General features: G+C 35.0%; 4 protein-coding genes across 4 annotated transcripts; 3 read left to right on the top strand and 1 right to left on the bottom strand.

Annotated features, from left to right (window-relative positions):
- The first annotated feature begins 2,909 nt into the window (after positions 1 to 2,909).
- Positions 2,910 to 3,866, top strand: EV154DRAFT_533022 (uncharacterized protein). The gene has a single exon (XM_051603955.1). The coding sequence runs from the start codon at positions 3,138 to 3,140 to the stop codon at positions 3,717 to 3,719; it is 582 nt and encodes a 193-aa protein (XP_051450247.1). The 5' UTR covers positions 2,910 to 3,137; the 3' UTR covers positions 3,720 to 3,866.
- A 263-nt stretch (positions 3,867 to 4,129) lies between these two features.
- On the bottom strand, positions 4,130 to 6,599 carry EV154DRAFT_533024 (putative alpha-isopropylmalate isomerase). Its single transcript, XM_051603956.1, has one exon. It carries the CDS (start codon positions 6,506 to 6,508, stop codon positions 4,289 to 4,291), a length of 2,220 nt encoding a protein of 739 aa, XP_051450248.1. The 5' UTR covers positions 6,509 to 6,599; the 3' UTR covers positions 4,130 to 4,288.
- Positions 6,600 to 11,444: 4,845 nt separating this feature from the next.
- Positions 11,445 to 11,849, top strand: EV154DRAFT_533032 (uncharacterized protein). Its single transcript, XM_051603957.1, has 2 exons — positions 11,445 to 11,672; positions 11,731 to 11,849. The coding sequence occupies exons 1-2, from the start codon at positions 11,510 to 11,512 to the stop codon at positions 11,736 to 11,738; spliced, it is 171 nt and encodes a 56-aa protein (XP_051450249.1). The 5' UTR covers positions 11,445 to 11,509; the 3' UTR covers positions 11,739 to 11,849.
- Positions 11,850 to 15,833: 3,984 nt separating this feature from the next.
- EV154DRAFT_533042 (acyl transferase/acyl hydrolase/lysophospholipase) lies at positions 15,834 to 18,397 on the top strand. Its single transcript, XM_051603958.1, has 9 exons — positions 15,834 to 16,058; positions 16,120 to 16,237; positions 16,294 to 16,466; positions 16,536 to 17,138; positions 17,206 to 17,222; positions 17,277 to 17,368; positions 17,419 to 17,449; positions 17,502 to 17,866; positions 17,928 to 18,397. The coding sequence occupies exons 1-9, from the start codon at positions 15,960 to 15,962 to the stop codon at positions 18,374 to 18,376; spliced, it is 1,947 nt and encodes a 648-aa protein (XP_051450250.1). The 5' UTR covers positions 15,834 to 15,959; the 3' UTR covers positions 18,377 to 18,397.

Below are 18,397 nucleotides of genomic sequence, written 5' to 3' on the forward strand. Positions count from 1 at the left end.
CAAGATACCTTGTTAACGTTTTGCTCCTCGTTTTAAAAAATTAATTCGTGAAGCCAAATATCATAATCTTCTATTTCATTGCAAAGGTTTACTTTTCCCTTCTAAATGAACATGTGCTCATAACATATATTATGGGGTATTCATTGTACTTATATATTTGCTTTTCAAATTTTATCCAAATCTGCAAAATATAATGTAAAAGCTTGTAAAAGATGAATATCCACAGCAATTATGTCTGCTTTCTTATAATTTTTATCATCTTTGTAGATATATTCTAGTCTATTTAAACTAAATTTAAACATCTGATTATAATAGCGATATGCTTTGATTTTTGAAAATAGCTACCCTCTTTTAAATGACGGTAGAGAGTAATGCGAGCTAATTCATAATGAAAACCGTAGAACATATAAATATTATATATTGTTATAATTTTCACATACGAGATTCGATGTAAATATTTGTTAATAAGCAAATGAGTGATGTTTATGGAAATAATGCCGATAACTTTATTTTTGACACACCAGTATTACTGCACATCATTTGCAAACATGCGTTTGTGTACGTCTGTATTATGACTTGCCCCCAAATTTAATTACGTAAACATAAACTTTGTTTTAATAATATACAAAGTTTGATGACCTGCTTTTTTTTTGCAATTTAAAAGTACACATATTATGCAAGATGTACGTGAAATTATAAATGACTGTCATTCTTACCAATAAATTTATTTAAATTGATCAGATGATGATTTTTTTATTGTTTATTTTATAATTCCGTATTTCAAGCGGCCAAATGCTAGTCAAAACAACGAAACACTAAAAACTAAAATAAATCTTATGCAAACGAAAGGGGCAAAAACCAACCCCATGAAGCTAAATACTCGAGCAAGATGCTCTAAATTATATAGAAGGTCTAAGTAATTTGTATTGGAACAGACCAAGTGAAAACGAGATACTTATATCAGGCAGTAGTGCCATGATCGACTGCGTGATAGAAACTCAAAAATACCTAAATTCGATTTTTTTATCATTGGACTCGTAGATTGATAAAACACTTTTTTTAAGTTTCTATTCAATTTATACTTTTGATTTCCGCATGGAGCTTTCTCAACCGGGAACTTAATAAAATTATACTTGACGGGAATACTTCAATTTGTACTGAAGATATCATTGACGATATATCTGAATGACAAGATAATGATTGGAATTTGTTGACGAGTCGAGAAAACAACTTCTAGTTTGAGGGGTCTGACTAGTCCCTGGTAAATTATCAGTACTGTTCTCAGTGTTCTCACTGTATTTACTACGCACCCATGGAATATTTCGAGTCTTTAAAGCTCGATATTTTTGGTCATTCTTATATTGAAGAGACAATTTTTTAGGTGTAATACTACTCTGATTTATGCACTAAATTTAGTTTAGTTGATATGAATAAAGTAATTTTGTATTACAAGAAGGCATTAACAACTTTTTTATTTCAACTGCTTTCCGTATATCCTCATATAGTTGCAGTTCATTTGAAAAAAATCGGATAGATAACTGTGGTTATCATTTACCCCTTGGACAGACTTTACACTCGGATTATTCCCGTCCCTCTTTTTTCCCCCGACCGTGGAGTTACAATTCCGCCACAATCATAAGAAGGGAATTTTCCCCTTGAATATCCACCCAGCCACTAATAGCTTAAAATATGGACTGGGCTAAGCTATTTAAAGCTATCATTGGTAAACCATTGACTTTTAAACTTTCTTGACTCCGAATACATTCAATCTTACTGGCTTTTAGATATTTATAAAGCACCTATAATGAATTATCGGCATATCTTATTGTTGATAATATGTATCCAAATCTCTGTGCAGAAGGTTGGCGAAACCACGTAAAATGTCTGAGCTTTGTATTTGCTCATCAGAAATGTTGTTCCTGAGCAAGAAGCCAATACAAGTGCGACGTATAAAATTAGCGCCACCTTGGCCGGATGATTCGAAAAGACAAGACGCAAAGGAATTCTTGGTTATTCAGGGCAAATTATTTCTAAATTTAAAACATCTTCCGAAATGTGACACAAAACCCACTTTCAATTTTGCTCTTTCATAAAGGTACCGGGTGAAATCCTATTAAGACATTGCCCTATTATCAGTTTTTTTTGGCAATTTAAATTAAGAAAATATAAAAGTACGCGTATCGTTATTTTACGGCATTTCAATGGATCAGATGCTTCGATTATTGAATAAGGCAAAGACTTAATATTCAAATAAATCAAAATAAAATATGCCATTTAACAAACTGCTAGGGCACATAGAGCGTGATGTCACCTGCTTAGATTTCAAAAATAAAAATTAGTTCCAAGTGTATATAAGTCATCTTTACTGTTTTTTTTACTGCATAATGTAAATAAAAGATGCCATGCAGGTGTTGACATGAGTTAAAAAACTTCTTGAAGTACATCTAAAGAATTACGCGCTGGGAGGTTTCACTAGCAGTTACCTGTTGGGAAAGTTACACGTGAACACGAGCAAAAAGATGTGCGGGAATTGAGCTTATTTTAGAAATGAAATAAAAATGTCGGGTTTTGAAAAGATCGTCTTAAAATTTATATAAATAAGGTCTGTAATCTTGGGCATTTAGAGTTTCTGTATAATTTTATATATTTTTTCTTGAATCAATATGCTCAGCGAATCCGAAACCTCTCTTTCTATTCATGTCCGCTCCGCCACTGAACTTATTTCTGTCCAAACGTTTGGCAAGCAAGATCCTTTCTTCCAATTTGCATTGAACTATGAAGATAAGGATAGCTTCTTAAAAACATTCACTCACAAGAACGCTGGCGAGACCCCTACTTGGGACCAAACCTTTACCGTACCTTTAAATGGAGAACCTGATCTCTTTGTTGAAATTCTCGATGAGGAGTCTTCCGTTGATGAAGTCATTGGTTTTGCTGCTATTCCCATTAACCAGGTCGTTTATGCTGAAGGAGCATACTTAAATGGTCTCTTCGAACTCTTTGATACTAAGGGTGAACGTGCTGGTTTTGTTAATTTGCAGTTAGCTGCTCAAGGATTCCCTAACTCTCGTACTCCTGACTTTAACTGTGAGCCTGTTCAAGGTCAAAGTTACGTCCACGATGGTCATTGTGCTCGTATGAAGTCTTCTGAGAAGAAAGCTACTGGCGTGACAGTTGCTGGAGGTCTCCTTGGTGTTGGTCTTGCAATTGGTGCTGGTTTCCTTGCCAAGAAGCTTTATGACGATCAACAAGAAGAAGAAGAGGCTCAACGTCTCCAAGAAGAGGAAGCACAACGTCTCCAAGAAGAGGAAGATGCTGCCAGACGCGAAGAAGAGGAGAAACTTCAACAAGAACGCGAGGAGTTTGAGCAAGAGCGTGAGCGCTTTGAAAGGGAAAAGGCTGAAAGATTAGAAGAAGAAGCCAACGAGGAAGAAGCCAACGAAGAAGAAGCCAACGAAGAAGAGGACTGTGAAAGAGAGAGCCGTCGTCATGAACATGATGGTGAGGAATGTGATGGTGATCATAGCTACGAGCGTCGCAACAGCAGCTCTTCCAACGATGATGATGACGAAAGTGCCGAGAAGTGGGACCCTGTTGGCACCTATGCTGCCGGTGATCGTGTTAAGTACCACGGTCAAGTCTATGTGTGTCTTCAAGATCATACCACTAACCCCACATGGCAGCCTTCTGTTGCCCATTCTCTTTGGCAAACTGAGTAAAGTGTCTATTCCTTCAACTTATAACAGACACTATAAATCTGTCACTGTTCATGATGTAAAAAAAAATTATAATCTGTATACCTCTGTCCAACATTACCTTAAATAAATAAAAAAAAAGACCCCACTCTTTTTTTGTGTGTAAAATAACATCAAGCCCCATTTCCACAATTTGTTTATCATTCTCATAAATATCATTTAAGGTTCTATACTTGAACTTGCTTTTCTTGGCATATTTACATTGAACAGCCGGTCTTGCTGTTTCACAACTCGCGTTTCACATTGATAAATGTAATAAACAATTCGGAAATGATTTGACACAATACTTTAATACATCGTCTATCTCAAATCAAAACATTATATAATAGAATCTAAAAGTACATAGTTAAACGGAAGTATATAGAAAGTAAAAATTATGTAATAGTGTTGAATTTTATTATAAAAGTTAAAAGATAGACTATGAGACAATGGAGATTATGAAATATATTATGAGAGACTTTGTGCAAAGTGATATTATACAGAGAAGATAGAAAAAAAGAAGGGAAAAAGGAGTATTTCTACAAATTTATTATTTACCAATCAAGCTTGGCCTTTTTCTGTCCACCATTGACGGTTACCTTGGTGGCTTTACCCTTATAACCTTTGCCATCCAACCAGGGCCATGTTCTGGTACGCTTAATTTCAAATTCAGCAATTTTGTCGGCCTTTTGCATTGTCAATCCGATATCATCAAAACCATTTACGAGACAGTGCTTACGGAAAGCTTCAACTTCGAAAGGAAGTTCACCACCGGGATAACGGACAACTTGGTTAATAAGGTCAACCTCAACCTCACATCCCTTCTTAGCCTCTGCAGCAATAGCTTCAAGCTGATCTTGAGGAAGAACGATAGGAAGCATACCATTTTTGAAACAATTGTTGTAGAAAATATCAGCAAAGCTTGGAGCGAGAATACAGCGAATACCAAAGTCATTAAAAGCCCAAGGAGCATGTTCACGAGAGCTACCGCAACCAAAATTAGGACCGGTACAGACCAAAATATGAGCTTGACGATAGGGTTCCTGGTTGAGAACAAAGTCAGGATTTTCCTCACCAGTGGCAGAGTCAAAACGAAGAGCGTAGAAAAGTGCACTACCAAGGCCAGTACGCTTAATAGTCTTGAGAAATTGCTTAGGAATAATCATATCAGTATCCACGTTGGAAATTTCGAGGGGTGCGGCATAACCCTTGAGAGTAGTAAATTTGGGCATACCAGCAGCTGCACCAGTGGCAATCATAGGTGTGGCAACAGAAGGAGATTTTTCGTCTTCAGTTTCAAATTCGGCCTGAACTTCCTGGCGTGGACTTTGCTTTGGTGTACCGGGAATATCAGAAATTTCCATATTACGAACATCAGTAAGACAACCTTTAATACCGGCAGCAGCAGCCATAGCGGGACTCACAAGATGGGTACGACCACCAGCACCTTGTCGACCTTCAAAATTACGATTAGAAGTAGAGGCACATCGCTCCCCAGGCTTGAGTTGATCAGGGTTCATACCAAGACACATTGAGCAACCAGCTTCTCTCCAATCGAAACCAGCATCTGTGAAAATCTTATCTAAACCTTCGCGCTCAGCCTGACGCTTAACCAAACCTGAGCCAGGAACAACCATAGCATAGACCCATTCAGCAGCACGCTTACCCTTAACAACAGCCGCAGCAGCACGAAGATCCTCAATACGAGAATTGGTACAGCTACCGATAAATACCTTATCAACCTTAACACCTTCCATAGGAGTATTAGGAGCAATACCAATATAATCAAGAGCACGCTCAACAGCAGAGCGACGGATAGGATCATCAATTTTTGCAGGATCAGGAGTGGAACCAGTAATGGCAACTACATCTTGAGGACTAGTACCCCAAGTAAGAGTAGGAGCAATGTCACTTGCATTTATCTCAACATTGATATCGTACTTGGCATCAGGATCGGACGAAAGTGATCTCCAGTAATTGACAGCGTTATCCCAATCTTCGCCTTTAGGAGCAAGAGGTTTACCACGGAGATACTCAAATGTGATATCATCTGGAGCAACCATACCAGCACGAGCACCGGCTTCAATTGACATATTACAGATCGACATTCTAGACTCCATTGAGAGAGCAGCAATAGTATCACCACAGAATTCAATAACGCAACCAGTTCCACCAGCAGTTCCAATAATACCAATAATATGAAGCACAATGTCTTTAGACGTGACACCGGGAAGAGCTTCACCCTGAACGCGGACTCTCATGTTTTTTGACTTCTTTTGAAGAAGGGTTTGAGTAGCAAGTACGTGCTCAACCTCAGAAGTTCCAATACCAAAAGCAAGAGCACCGAATGCACCGTGAGTAGAGGTGTGAGAATCACCACAAACAACGGTAGTTGCGGGAAGGGTAAAACCTTGCTCAGGACCAATCACATGTACAATACCTTGACGGCTATCCTCCATACCAAAGTAAGTAAGACCGAAAGCTTCGATATTTTGTTCAAGAGTTTCACACTGAGTTCTTGAATCGGCTTCCTTGATAAAAGTTGTAATATTTTTAAAGTTTTTACGTGTACTCGTGGGAATGTTATGATCGACAGTAGCAAGAGTGCAGTCAGGACGACGAACGGGACGACCAGCGTTACGAAGACCTTCAAAGGCTTGAGGACTAGTAACCTCATGTACGAGATGTCTATCGATATAAATTAAGCATGTACCATCTTCTTGTTGATCAATGACATGATCATCCCAAACTTTATCATAGAGAGTACGTGACATATTTAGATAATTTCTTGATAAAATATTTGTTTAAGTGGGAGGGTATTTAACAAAAAGAAAGTTATATGTATAGAAAAAAAAATGTAAGAACAAGTTAAAGAAAAGAATAGTTGTACATTAAGTTTTTTATAAAGCAATATTTGCATTTATCCTGACTCAATGAATGGGTTTATACTATTGGTTAATCTTAGTTAAATTCTGCCAATCCACCTGGTGACTCAGTGCTGTTCTTCGCCTGTCAATTTCTAGATCCGACCACAAAGGACTCAAGTCAACGGTGACTCAATATATAAAGCTTCATGATTGGTCTCGGGGTTTCTTTCTCCCCTGGAACGTATAACAGCAGCTTCTGTCATACGTATGAAGTGCATGATCCATCAACATATATATACTATTATCGTTTACGTAACTGAGACATAAAACCAATATAATGCCTTAAGTTTGCACCATAAAAGCTGATCTGACTCAATTTTATTTATAAAGATCACCAATTTATCATAATGACGTATTCGTACACATTTTTTAAAGACTAAATTAACAGAAAAAAAAGAGCCAAGTGGCTACATATTTATTCGATATGGCACACCTAAAAAAAAAAAAAAAACGAAATTGGAAGATCCAAATTACTCTATAAATATTAGGGTAGTTTAAAATATCAACTCGATTTAGGATATAAAGGCGAGTACTCACAGGATAAAGATAGTTTAGATTGGCAGAATGGTCCTCCTAAAGTCACTGAATTGAAATACAGCGGCCGATTGTATGCAAACATGATCACTTTATAAGGGCTTGGGTTAAAGGGATTATAAAATTTTCTCATAATTATAAAATAGTCTCAAGCGTTATTATAATACTAGCCGCCAGGATGTGCGCGAAATTGTCATTGCATGCTAACACAACGGTTACTGCATTTTAAATATTTGTATCCCTTGACTGGATTTTTGATGTACCATTGATGATATGTCTACAATTACAGTTTTTTTTTTTTTTTTTTTTTTTTTGGATAAATCAAATTATGATTTCGACTTACATGTAAATGTATATAAAATTGTTATATTAATCATACGATGTTGTTTAGTTTTTTTAGGCTTCAAATTGACGTTGATACGAGAGCGGGTGGTTGTAATTGATTTTTATAGAAAAAAAAAGGCATCAGCCAAAGAATATTTCAAGTGATGATTTGACACCGCAATACGGAGTGTACTCTTCATTTTGCTTCCTTGTCTATAACATTAATAATATTCCTCTTTTTGCTTCTGCTATAGATTTGGCTTGTTAGATCTTCATCGACAGGACACACTGATATTTGATTATTTGGATTTCTGACGAGCTTTTAAAATTAGTTTTGTTGGCATTCAGCTCTATTTCTCTTCACATGAAATAGAAGCTTCCCTCGTCAAAAGCTGTGATAGTTTTTTGGTTAGTATTAGAGCTAATATCAAGGGGTAGAGGCGGGCCATATTTCCTTTGCTTGTTATCAGTTGTCTTCACGCCAATAGATGTCGACGTATTATATTTCTAGCTTGTAAAAATGAAACGCTTGTAGATTTTGTCTATAGCTTTTGCTTCTTAATATATACCTTTAATTTTAGTTTCGATAATTTATATCTGTCAACACACTTTTATCCTTTTTTCTTTTGGACTATTTTCAACATAATGTATGTCAAATGATGATACAGTTTTAGTACAAAATGATCAACTTCCATACATCTATTTGAACTGATTAAGATCATCCATCGCCTCTGTAATCCAAAAATTCGTTGAAGAAAAAAGAGCATCAGCAATACAAATAACCTCACAGCAAACTCTGAAAAGAGGGATATGATAGTAATGTCGGATTACATAGTATTCACTTATTATGGCACTGCTAGATTATATCTTCAAGAGTTACAACAGAGATCGATGTTTTTGATTTGTACTGCAACGATGTCCCAAACTCGATATGATTATTGGACTCCTAAAATATAGGGATGTTGTCTTAAAGTTCAAAGGAAGAGGCTCAATAAGGTCGTTATCTACTTTGGAAAAAGAGGTTATTCATATGGGAGCTCTAAAAGAAAGTCAAGTCAGATCCATGCAGTTTGGAAGGGCGGTGATGGAAGGTTTTGTGTCCGATAAGAAGTTTCTTTTGTTCATAGAGAAGGCAGCTCATTAAAGGTCAGGTCTCTCTCCTTCACACACGCTATATAAATGAAAATATGATACATGCCCGCCCTTGGTGTCGACGTTTGTTTGGAAAAGATCTGTAGTTTGGTATCAATCCCACATAGCAAATTTGAAAGATATAAGGAAGAAAAAATTTGCTTACTAGAAAAAAAATAAGGCGTATCTCATCTTCTGCCTTAATTCATCAATTAAATAGCAATAAAACTTAAAGATCCAATCGTTAAAGGTGATTCTTATCAACAAATACAAGTTTTATGCATCCTACTTTATTGTTAAACACAAATTCAGACATAACAGAAGACTTATTACTACCTACTATACTGATGGTAAGTAATTAGTTTACGGTATCCTATTTTCATAAAAATGATTACCCGATTTAGAAAGTATGAAGTTTGTTTGTTTGTTAATTCACTGGTCACGCTTTTTTTCCAAGAAAGAATGGGATTTTTTATTTTCTTAAGTAATGCACGAAAAATAAAAATCTCGCCTCATAAATTAACATGTATGTCACAGGTGTGATATCATATGAATTAAAACTTCGATTTGGTACTTTCATGTGAGTGAAAATTTCCACTTTGTACCCTTAAACGTGGTTCAAATAGGCTTTTCCCTTGACAAGCACAATGTCTGGTAGAAAAAGAGACTACGATTAGATTGTGCGTTCATGTTTTTTTGCTGGATCCTATCAACTTCAATTTGACAATTTTATAGAGGATGTTCCAGATAAAATAATTAGGCAGCTGATTCTCTCAAGGATATACTCAACGGCGTAATTATTTATCTAAACAAACAAACATGATTCTTTCTGATAACATACATATTACAATGATCTAGGCCACTTTACCTTCTATCGCATGTAAATATATCGGCAGTGCTTCCAAAAGTTCATATATACTTGCACAGCTTAACGTAATATAATCACACCTGTCACAGCATTTCACTTCAACGGATTAGTAATTTATAAAAAGGACTGATTTTAAAATCTATAATTGGTAAATGGAAAGCCTCAATCAGATGGTATCTTCTATGAGAATCTCGTAATATTTACATAATCTCGGTAAAGTTCGAAAAATTCTTGGGACTAAAAGCACTTTAGTGACCAACTGTTGTTATTGATTATAGCTACGTCGCTTGCTATTATATCAATGGTAAACCGTAACATAATACTCCGCGACACTTATTAAAGGTGGCTTGAAAGGGGACAGATCACACATATCTGCATAATCATATGTAACGAGTGCACGGATTAAAAAGTAAAAGGAAAATATCATATGGGGTGGGAAAATGGGAATTTTTAGATAGACATCACTGATGACTATCTTCAACAGATAACCCAAAAGTAGATCGACATAGAAAATCAAGTCTGCTGGACAAAAAAATCTCCTGTTTTTTTCAGTTATCTCGACATTTGAGATCAACTATCAGGTGAGTGACAAAAAGATCCATGTAAGGAATTTAAGTGATATCTGATACTTGTGCACAATCATGTAGCACACAAAAATAATAGGGGCTTTCCTTTCTTGGGACCGGTAATAATAAAATAGATGTTCGTTATACACAGCACGTCTATATTTAAATAGTGAAATATTCATAAGTTTTTTGCTATTGCTTGAAGTACAAATATTTTATTATTTACGCCTGTTACAGTAAGAAGCAGTAACTATTCAGTCAACTTTTTTTTTGTTTGTGTTTACAATATGAGGTGATGAAATTAATGGCACATGTTCCACGATGTATACAGTAGAATAAGAAAGCAACAATAGGAATCATATTTACGAAAAAAAAAAGAAGAAAAAAAAAACTAATTATAACAGTATCAACCATAAATGGATCCCGAACTCGGAAACCATACCACGGTAAATTAAAACAGTTATCATGGGACGACTGCTTAGAAAGGCTAAAGCGCGGTGTTTTTCAGGTGGTAGTAAATTGAAAGGATTGCAAAATTTTTGAGTAGTGTAACGTATTGTAAGAGATGTATAAATTATTATGTGTTCTTTCTGTAAGTTCTTCCCTTTGAAATCAGTGTCTATTGATTAAGTCTTTATATTGTTGTAACATGACAAACTCCGCGTACTCCAGCTTTTGTCTGTAAAACAATGGCGGAGTGTTTAGCGACAAAAAATATGCCTGCAAAATGATCGAATGGTGAGCTCTAGGCACAATAGTAGATGTAAACAAAAAACGCTCGAGCCATTTATAATTAATTACAGACATAATTTTTACCTTACTTTTGAACTTACATTTTATCATCTTTCCCGCTCACCCAGTAGATTTCTTGTGAACACAGGGTCAGTACTAAATGGCTATCGTAATGGAAATCATGGCAGAGTTTGTAAATAAATGTAACATGCAATAATTATCACGGGTCGTATTCTTTTAGAAAACGACGTACAAGTGCGAGGTTAAAATATAAAAAAGAAGACTAAACGCAGGGGGTCGGGACCAGTGGTCGTTACAATTCCAGATATTTAGTTTACATATACATTTGTTTAAAGGTGAATTATCATAATGTAAACTTCAATAAACCAAAACATTTACAGCCAGCATTTTTTTATTCCCATGATCAAGCTTGTGATTTTGTGTTCTATTCAAAATACTTTTGGAACTAAGAACTTTGTCCTTCTTTCACACCATGATATGCTTGTGGAATGTGAAACATCTGTTTTCCAAAGATCGAAAGTGTATATAGCTTACCCTTTTTTTTTTTAAAAAGCCACTTAATTCCCTTTGTATAAATAGCCTTTAAAATCTTTTGCTTCTTTTCTCCCTCTCTTCTACTTTATTTTAGCCTCGGCATTATTCTTAATTATAAACACAGACATACATAATAAAATGGGTATCCGCTTCTGTCAATTCATTACTAAATCAAACAGTAAATCAACCAAAAATCAAACAGCAGGACCTAATGTTTGTTCAGGTCGGGGAAAGAGCTATTGTCTAATTCATCGACGATACTTTGAGACAAGTTGGTGTCCAGACTGTAGTCGTTCAAGTCGTAAGTAATGGTTTTAGAGGAAAAAAGGATATTAAAATTAATATCATGTTTATTATAGATCATTAAGCTCCACAAAACGTTAGATTTATCAAAAAAGAAAAAAAACCCCCCATCTCGAAAAATTAAAAATCATGACCAAAAAAAAAAAAAAAAAAAAAGAAAAAAAAGAAAGAAAAACCGCTCTTTTCGCCAAAGACAATATGGCGTTTAACCCAACAGAAATATTTCTCAAGAAAAACCATAAAAAAGCAGCCCTTTTCTCTTAACCCTCTATTGTAAATGAACCATTTTTCTCTCACACCCCCCTTTACTAGCTAGTCTATTACCCTTTCACAATACCATGTACTATGCCACTTTTTTTTTTATACATATTCAATTACAATAGATTTATTGATATCTCCTAAATAAAAACAAAAAGAATAATAATAATATACACAACCCTAGTGTCGTTCTGTAGTACAAGTTAAGCTAAGTTACAAGGAAGAGATTGTTTTTCAATCTCTGGCGATCTGGCCACGTTTTCAGTTAGTAGTAATAATTTGTACAAAGGAACCCTATGATCGCATGATAACGCACAAACGGCGCACAGATATTTTTGTGCAACTCTGCGCTCATAAAATATTTGAGCAGGGAACCCTTCTGTGTAATGGGTTTCCCACCTCATTTTTATAAGTGAGCGTGATTTTTTCCAAAAGCAGACATCGATTTTTAGTAAAGCAAAGAGTAATGTAACTGCATATTATCTAAAACAAAGATTACTTAGAATATAAAAAAATAGAGTTTACATAATACTAAAAAAGTCTACTGGCTTGTAATAAGGTTGAAATACCACGCCAAATTTCATTTTGGTCTTTAGTGTATTGAAACTTTTTTTACATTTCCGAACATTGTTATACTTTGGGACATTTGTTAATTGAATATATTTTTACTTTTTAAAGTAGTATGCCATTTTTGATATTTTTGTGGCACATTAATCACAAAAGAAACCAGAGCGGGCTCGGCTCTTCCTTTTGACAAAACATAGGCTAAAGTGTCAATGCTCCTACTTTTAGAGACACTTGAAATAGAAATTCTAAAGCTTAAAAAAAAAGACTATGGTATAGGTTATTATAAAGAAAAGTGAAATTAGCAACCTTGAATATGCGGCACCATAAATTGCTTATTATATAAACAGATGAAGAAACCACTTCGAAAAAGTACATTATTTGGTAAAGTATGGACTTATTTGAATTTTCACCTCTTTTGGTGTATAACTCTAACCAGTTTAAAATATGCACAAATATATTTGACAGGGTCAATGATAATCTCCTGAGCATAGATAGTGAGAGTCATTAAACACTGGGACTAGGTTTGCTTGTATGCACTTTGAGAAAATTGTAAACTTATGATAAATACTTAAATTAAACTTTCATAAACATGTTGCTAATTTCGATACGAAGAGTTGAAGCAAAACATATTGATTAAATAGGACGTGCCGCCAAAAATTTCAACATGCCATGCGTGACGAGAGATTTGACGGATACAGGCAGCATAAAAGACATATTTGCTGATGTGAAATTGGGATATCATTGTCGGTGGCAAAAAGTTATAATAATATCAGGCAATCTAAATACAAAAATCGCTAGTTTCGATACCAGTGCACGGTAATTCATCGAAATTTTTTTGTATTTAGTCGTAAAACGCATAAATATCTTAAAAACAAAATGCTTACTTTTATGCTAACTTTGTACATCAATTGACACGGAAGAAGACAATTAAGCCGAAAATTGCTAAAGCGTCGTCTAATTTAAATAAATATGGCCAACTACATAATATCATCCAGACAAACATAGAATTTGGCATTTCCTCGATAACAAAGAACAGAAATGTATGGTTTCAAAAGTAAATATCACGAATTTAAATCAGTTAGTCCTGTCTAAACCTGGTTTTGTCCTTCTCTTTTTTTTTAATAAAGCATAACATAGTGAGTAAAACTTTTAAATAAAGATGTACAAGAAGACATTTTTATGGACAAGAAAATGTTTACGATCCGATAGAGGCTGTCTTACCACTGTTAATTTTGGCAGGTTTATAACAAGATTTTTAGAGTATTTGACCCTGATAATGCTTTTATTAGCATACCCAGGCCAATGTAACGGAGAATAAAAATAGAAACCGCAAAAACTTGTATTTACTTTCCCACATAAAACTTTGGGCAATAGTTAAAATAAACAAAAAGCTAGGTTGGTATTTTAAAAAGTTATCTAATTGGATTTATAGCCTTTAGAGTCTACTTTAAATGTAAATCTATAAATGCTAAATGAAACACTGTTCTAATAATATGCACATGTTCCCTATTTATTTTATAAACGACAAACATCTATAAATATTTAAATATGGAAGAGCTAAATATGCCCACCAATATGGTGACAGATTTCTTTTGGAAACTATCGTGTCCATTTTTCATACCTCAAAAATTTCTCGTGATTATTCTTTCTTTGTGATCAATGCTTACTCGACCTTTTTGTGAATATCAAAAGACCGTTTAGGCGTGACCTCGGTGATCCAACCCGCACTTCCCGGTCGGTCCCGGCACTGTGATTTTACTTATGAGACAATTGAAACTGTATAACTGCCACCAAGAAGAGATAGAATCGCCTACTCCATCTATAGTTTCTAATTTCGGACAATCACCAAATTCAGAATTCTTGTACTTCAATTCACCAGACCTTATCGATCTTACCTCAAATAAATTTAGCTTCCTAGAGGTATAGCTCGGTTCCACACAATTACATCTGAGTATCCAACCTTAGTCTTAACACTTCTATTTATAATAAAACAGAATCCTGATATATTGAGTGTAACAAAAGATTGTACGTGCAGTACTCCATTGGCATCCATTCTAGTGTCAGAACAGTTGTCGCCTCATTATTGCGCACTCATATTTATACTTAATTTCTAAAGAATAAAATACCCGCTCTGTAAACACTTCATGTTTCATTAAGAGGTTACTTTTACCGTGTATTCAGCTACTGAGGATGTGAGCTTTTTTAAGAGTATACAATGGGCTTCCATACATAAGTCACTTAAATGTTTTAGTGCAACATTAATTGGGTGTAATTACTGATTGAAAAAATTAATTTGATATTATTTCTGTAGCTGTTATATGAATCAGGCTGTCATGCTGCAAATCCGCATTTTATACATATGGAGGAGTAACATTTATATCGTTACACATGAAACCTAGATTATCGCAGAAATACTGAAAATTCTACAGAAGCTTATAAAATACGCCATTTAATAGCTTTGTGGTCAATACTTTGTGAAAACCAATAGCGGATAAAGCTGTAAAAAAACACCCGATTACTTAAATCATGATGGCATTTAGTATACATTATGTTTACGGTAAAAAAAAAAAAGTAATTTTGCGTAATTGTGTGCTTTATGCAGCATAAAGCCAATTTTTATAGGTCTTAACAATAAGTTTTATTTGTACAACACAAATCAGCTTTTGAAGTCTTAGTTGTTGAGAGGTCATTATGTATTCAAAATCGAATTAGTGTAAAAAAAAGGAGGAAGAAATGATCGGCTAGCCAGGAACATGTGGTGTCCACTTAAAAATACCAAAAACAGGTATCAGAAAATGTTTTTACTAAATTCAGCTGCCTTGGCAAATATTCAACAGAAGAGTAAAGAGAATATGCAGATACTATACGTAGGCACAATCGCGCGATAAAATTAATTTGAATTACCCCTTAATACTTGGCATTTATGTTACCTTATGCATTGACTACTTAGTAATACTGGCCCTTATACTTACAAATCCCCAAAAACATAGAATATCGAAATTTGAAAATACTTGAGGAAAATCACATGTAAACCTAGTTGTGCTTATAAACGAGAAGTTTATCGGCAATAATCAAACTAATGCTAAAGCTAAGATGTCCTGGATGCCAATCTTCCAATTCGATGCGAAATATGTACAAGCTTTTTTTATTTAGAGGGCTTCTTCATTGGGATATAATGAAAGCTAAGCGATAGGATAATGCGATTTTTTGGCATAGCTGTTTGAGACAGTCAATATTAGAAGCTTATGACTGGTTTAAACCACAGTTTGTAGGCCTTTAAAATACTTACGTAAAGCATAATCCATTTTTTTTTACCAGCAATCAAACAATATGTCACTGATGTCAGGTGCATCTTTTCCCCAGACGGTTGAAGTAAATAGCACGTGAAAATCAAACACTACACCAATAAAACTCTCCCTTCCCCTTTTTGCTTATTTCTTTATCTTAACTATACAAACGAATGGCAACAAAAGAGAGGCAAACTAATCATGTCGATCCAAACACTGAAGCAGCACAAGTAACTACAGAATCTTTCGACTTGACATCTCTTTGGCCCATCGTAATACAAATTTATTATGCAAAAAAAAAAAAAAAGTATTATAATTGTAACTATTACATAGAATATATATGATCGACTGGTGTCAAATAACCCCAAAATATACTATGAGAATCTGCTTAGGTCATCAGAAAGTTATGGAGAATGGTCAAAGATAGCAGCTATCTTGGACGACATTGATGGTAGAATATCATAGAAGATACACATACACATATTTTGAGTAACAATTGCAAACTAGGACTCGACAAATGGAAAAGCGAAATAAAATCTCCTGACTATGATTGGGAATTAATCAAAACTAGATTAGATCAATTAAGAGAAATTAGACATTTAAATAAAGGCCAATCCGCAATGATATTTGCTTTAAGGACAAGTCTTGCCAGAAACATTGGTGATATGGGCAACCCAAAGGTACGTCCCTTTTTTTTCATTTTGCACCCCCCAAAAAACAGAATCCCGTGTTGACCTATTGTTTTGAAGCTTTATTCATATTCGCGTGTGGGAACAAAGAAATTAACATCAGACTATATTGAAGAAGTTGTGAAGCAGCTTAATTGGATATGTGACGAACCCTCTGATCCAGAAAATGATCCTAATTTGGATCTAAAGACCAAGCATGACTTCTTCATGAACATCCGACAGAGTTTTGGAAGAACAGCATTGTTATTAAGCGGAGGAGGAACACTAGGATTAAACCATATCGGTGTTATCAAATGTCTGTTTGAAAATCAGTTATTACCACGTATTATTTCAGGAGCATCAAGTGGCAGTATTATGGCTTCTTTAGTGTGTACAAGAACCATTGACGAGTTGCCTTCCATGTTTGATCCGTCACTTGTGAGACTGGATGTGTTCGAACGCAATGGTGAACCTGATTCTCCTTATACCCGCCTTCATCGCTTGATGATGAATGGCCAACTATTTGATGTGGATATTCTCAAAGAAGCAATGAAAGCCAACTTAGGTGATATGACATTTCAGGAAGCTTTCAATAGAACGAGGTTTATTTTAAATATCACAGTTAGTTCGTCCACATTATATGATATGCCTCGACTATTGAATTATTTAACAGCGCCTGATGTGGTAAGCCCCCCCCCCTTTTTTTTTGGTTACTATGAAACCATTTATACTGACTATTTCATCATAACAGTTGATTTGGTCTGCTGTGTAAGCGTATGTCATGCCATACATATTACTGTTTTATTAATTCTTTATTTATAGTGCTGCCTCATGTTCAGTGCCTGTATTCTATGGATCTACTCCATTATACTCTAAGGATAAAAATGGAAAAGTAGCCCCTTGGAATCCTAGCGGTAGGTCATCCCATATATTAAGTTTCAAACCTACTAATGTAATCAATTAGACCAACTATATATTGACGGTTCAGTAGAAAAGTATGATATTTTAACTATTATTTACATCATCGTGCTTATGATTTTATCTTAGTGACCTACCAATGAACAAGCTCTCTGAACTATTTAACGTAAATCATTTCATCGTTTGTCAAGTAAATCCACATGTTATTCCGTTCCTTCAAAAAGCAAATGCACCTTCTAAATTAAGACGAGCCGCAACATTTTGTATGCACATGGCTAAAACCGAAGCACAACACAGGTGTACTCAATTGACTGAGCTTGGTGTTATGCCCTCATTCTTTAATAAGATCCAATCCATCATGTCTCAAAAATACTCGGGAGACATTACTATTGTACCTGAAGTAGGTTATTCTGATTTCTTAAAGGTACTTTCGAATCCAACCACTGAATACGTCATGAATTGTGTCAAACGTGGCGAGCAAGCGACTTGGCCAAGTAAGTTTATTCCATAGAATTCTATTCATATACTGACGCATGCTTCCGTTTTTTTATACAGAAATGTCAATTATTAAGAATCATTTACAGATTGAATTATCCATTGATCAGATCCTTTATCGTCTTCGTCTGCTTCGTCTTAATGAATTACAAAGTCAACAAAAGTTAAATGGTGTAACTTCAGTGGCTACCACAACAAATAAACGTCATAAAAATAGACCAGGTTTGGAATCGAGATCTGCCTCACAGTTAAATGTTGTACTTCGACCCATGATGTCAGTGATCGATGAGAGCGAAGAAAAACCACGCAAACGTACGGAAACCACAAAGCAAGATACCACCAATTTTACGGTAACCTCTTCTCAAAGTACCCCAATGATTGTGGCCTTATCTGACAATGTCCAAATTATACACGGCAGCAAAAAGAAGGACCAAAAGCAACAACAAAAGGAGATACGTAGGGAAAGAAGTTCTACTAAGAGAGGTTTATTAATGACTAAACCTGAATAAACATGTATTAAAGTATACACA

This window comes from Mucor mucedo, assembly GCF_025094135.1.
Source record: "Mucor mucedo strain NRRL 3635 chromosome Unknown EV154scaffold_270, whole genome shotgun sequence".
NCBI lineage: Eukaryota > Fungi > Mucoromycota > Mucoromycetes > Mucorales > Mucoraceae > Mucor > Mucor mucedo.

Bases quoted from the DNA above. Each gene is read 5' to 3' on its own strand.
- EV154DRAFT_533024 (XM_051603956.1), bottom strand. From the start codon at position 6,508: ATGTCACGTACTCTCTATGATAAAGTTTGGGATGATCATGTCATTGAT.
- EV154DRAFT_533032 (XM_051603957.1), top strand. From the start codon at position 11,510: ATGGGTATCCGCTTCTGTCAATTCATTACTAAATCAAACAGTAAATCA.
- EV154DRAFT_533022 (XM_051603955.1), top strand. From the start codon at position 3,138: ATGAAGTCTTCTGAGAAGAAAGCTACTGGCGTGACAGTTGCTGGAGGT.
- EV154DRAFT_533042 (XM_051603958.1), top strand. From the start codon at position 15,960: ATGGCAACAAAAGAGAGGCAAACTAATCATGTCGATCCAAACACTGAA. The intron at 16,238-16,293 runs GTAGAATATCAT...ATTGCAAACTAG, and splicing joins TATCTTGGACGACATTGATG to GACTCGACAAATGGAAAAGC. The intron at 17,450-17,501 runs GTATGATATTTT...ATTTTATCTTAG, and splicing joins ATTGACGGTTCAGTAGAAAA to TGACCTACCAATGAACAAGC.